The sequence below is a fragment of the Rhagoletis pomonella genome, unplaced genomic scaffold (assembly GCF_013731165.1).
Source record: "Rhagoletis pomonella isolate Grant_MI unplaced genomic scaffold, Rhpom_1.0 Rhpom_scaffold_00006, whole genome shotgun sequence".
NCBI lineage: Eukaryota > Metazoa > Arthropoda > Insecta > Diptera > Tephritidae > Rhagoletis > Rhagoletis pomonella.
In genome coordinates this window covers 38157777-38160586 of record NW_023458560.1, presented here as the reverse complement: position 1 = coordinate 38160586, position 2810 = coordinate 38157777, and the positions used below count along the sequence as shown (strand labels likewise).

At 39.4% G+C, this 2810-nt stretch overlaps 1 protein-coding gene across 1 annotated transcript; it reads left to right on the top strand.

The window, feature by feature from the left end:
- Positions 1–1677: 1677 nt before the first annotated feature.
- On the top strand, positions 1678–2780 carry LOC118740725 (the record flags this gene model as incomplete). Its single annotated transcript, XM_036472375.1, is given in 2 exon segments — positions 1678–2194; positions 2494–2780. A coding segment is annotated over 1 exon segment (240 nt), but the record flags the coding sequence as incomplete, so codon positions are not given.
- Positions 2781–2810: the final 30 nt, after the last annotated feature.

The window sequence follows — 2810 nt, the reverse complement described above, 5'->3', positions numbered from 1 at the left end:
GAGATCAGCTTATTCAGCCCGCTAGATCAGTAAGTTATTTGCGCACAACTTTCTTTTAATTCTACAATGAGCAAACAATGATTCCAAGGTTAGGTTAGGTTAGGAAGGCGCGTACGAATAAATGATTTCAAGTCGAGGTTATGTCACTTTTCTAGAAAAAAATGTCCATGAAACGTTCTTTGAACTCGTCTAATCAGCAAAATATTCAATTATCAAAAACTAACTACTAGCTACTAACAATAAAAAAGCACCACCAACTCATTACTACCCAGCCAACAAAAAATCCGCAAACCGATCCGAAAAAGGAAAAAAAAGTGGATGAAGTGCGGAGTTTTTTCCGTTTGCCAATTCCATTTTCGGATACTTTGACGATCGGTTTTCCCACTAAAGTGTGCGGCAGAAACGCATGTACAGACAACTACCGAAAATTGTTTGTGAACGGATACTTTTTCGGCTGTTTTTTCTGAAATTTTTCTAATAAAATTTTTCGTTCCATACGCTTTCCTTCTGCACTTCGCAGATACTTTTTCATGGTTAAAAAAATAAAAAATAAAAAAAAATTAGGAAGCGCCTACCGGAATTCGAACGCGGCACCTTCTAGAAGCTAACAAATAGCGGCACGCACCTCTGCACGCTCAGCAACTGCCGCTCACGCATGCATGCTTTCAAATGTTTAGTTTGAACAAATAAAATACAATTATAGCTTTCAAATAACATCATCTTTTTCGAACGCTTCGAACGTTTTCGGGATACGAAAATTAATGATAACTGTAGTCGTTTTCTGTTAGTTTCCGGATACGGAAAATTGTACTAGACTGCACTGTCGGCAAAATTAACGTTTCTTTGCTGGCTGGGTAAATATGAAATCGAATACCTTAACATACAGTCGCTCACTTTTACATGCAGTATTTCTGTAAAGCAGTGAACGTGCTACTAAGCCATGCATTTGGACTCTGGACAGCCAACAGCAAGTGACGCATACCCCATATACGATATCAATAGATATGAAAGAATAGCTATGGAGCGGTCTTTGGTATAAAAGCTGAAATTTCGAAATTTGCATTGATGGCTAAGTCGGCGACAGCAAAATGACGGCGATTTCAAAGCGCAAAGTTCTTATTTATTGCTTGCAATTACTAGACAACTCTAAGCAAAGCTAACATTTGGAACGCTTAAAGCGGCAAGAGCAGAAAAGCATTGTTTTTAGAATGAAAGTGTAGGAGATGAGCAAGCGCCAGTTGTCTAGGTTAGCGAGGGTATCAAAATGTGTTCGAAATGGTTGGAGAGGAAAAAACTTGCGCTAAAGCTAAAAACAATAAACAGAGGAAATAAAAACAATCATAGCAAGCGAGTAAGACAAAAGAAAAGGTTCGCAATATTTTGGTGATAGATAAATATATATGTATAACGATCGACAGCTTCGCACCACTGCCTCTGCCGCTGGCGCTGCTGCTGTCGCTGCTTGCGTCACTTTTGGTACTTCAGTTGTGCGGCTGTAGTTGTAAGCGATTTTTATTGCATTTGTGTGTGAGCGCAGCGCATTGATAACAACGACTCGCATAAAGTGATCGACGGCGACAATATTGCTCAGTATCAATAATTTTTTATTTTTTTTTTTCGACTACATAAGAAAGTGCAGTAAAATATGAAATGGAAAATAAATATTAATCGTAAATAAATACAACAGCAAGCATTTCAGTATACCAAATGTAGATAAGCGTTTGCTTGTATTGCGTTCGACAAGCAAGCCAGCTAAACAAGCAAACGCCAATAACTTCATACTAAATATTTACTAGGCACATCGCTATCAGCAACATTTTAGACGTTCAACGCCTCTTAGAGACCGCCAGCGTACGCTATGAATACTCAGCGCGCTTGACCGCACAGCTTGGCCTGGCAACTACTCAGCTTCGAGGCGCGTCGCAGTCAAACGTCGCGTCGATCGTTGATCGTCTTTTGAAACATTCATCAAAACGGCGAGTCGAACTTGCAAGGCTCCAAAACCGTAACACGAAATTCAGTTAACTCAAAAGTGGCGTCGGATGTGGAAGTGAATTTTGAAAAATTCTACAAAAAAAAATAAATAATTTTGTGAACCGTTGAAATTCAAAAACGAATTTAAGCTGCAGAGTAGAACAAAGCGCCGCTTTTAAAGGAAAATTCTCACACAAGGCAATTTAGTTTGCGTTTGCAGGTGATTACATACAAATTTGATGCGTTTAAATTAAACACATAACGGCACGCATGCACGGCCAGGCAAAGTGATCCTCAACTGATCGTCGTAAACAAATTACGAGTATTTACATACTTTTGAAAATCACGCGTTATACTTACCAGCCGCCCTTATTTGAGCTGTAATTTTGCAAAAGCTATTTGCAGTTAATTCTAGTTCTAATTCTAAAATTATTATCAAGCAGCGTGCGTGTGCTGTTAAGCAAAAAATCTCTCTAACGTTCAGTGGTGCAAAATTTTTACATTTCCAATTCTTCTCAGTAACCAGCCACAAGCAACCAGTCACACACAGAGCACTTACTACAAATATGTCCAACGCCGTAAATAGCGGGGAAGCGTTCAATATACGCGTGAATTACTTGAAGCCCGAAACAGTGGAAATTGCCAAAAATGAGCTACGCGAAACACCCGAGATCAAGGAGGCCGCGATCAAGGAGCTGCGCGAACTTTTACACGCTGCCACAGATATAAACTACAAGGATGATGATGAGTTTCTGGTGATATTTCTGCGCGCTTGCCACTTCTATCCAAAAAGTGCACTCGAAAAGGTAGGTCATTGTTGATGACAAAAAAAAAAA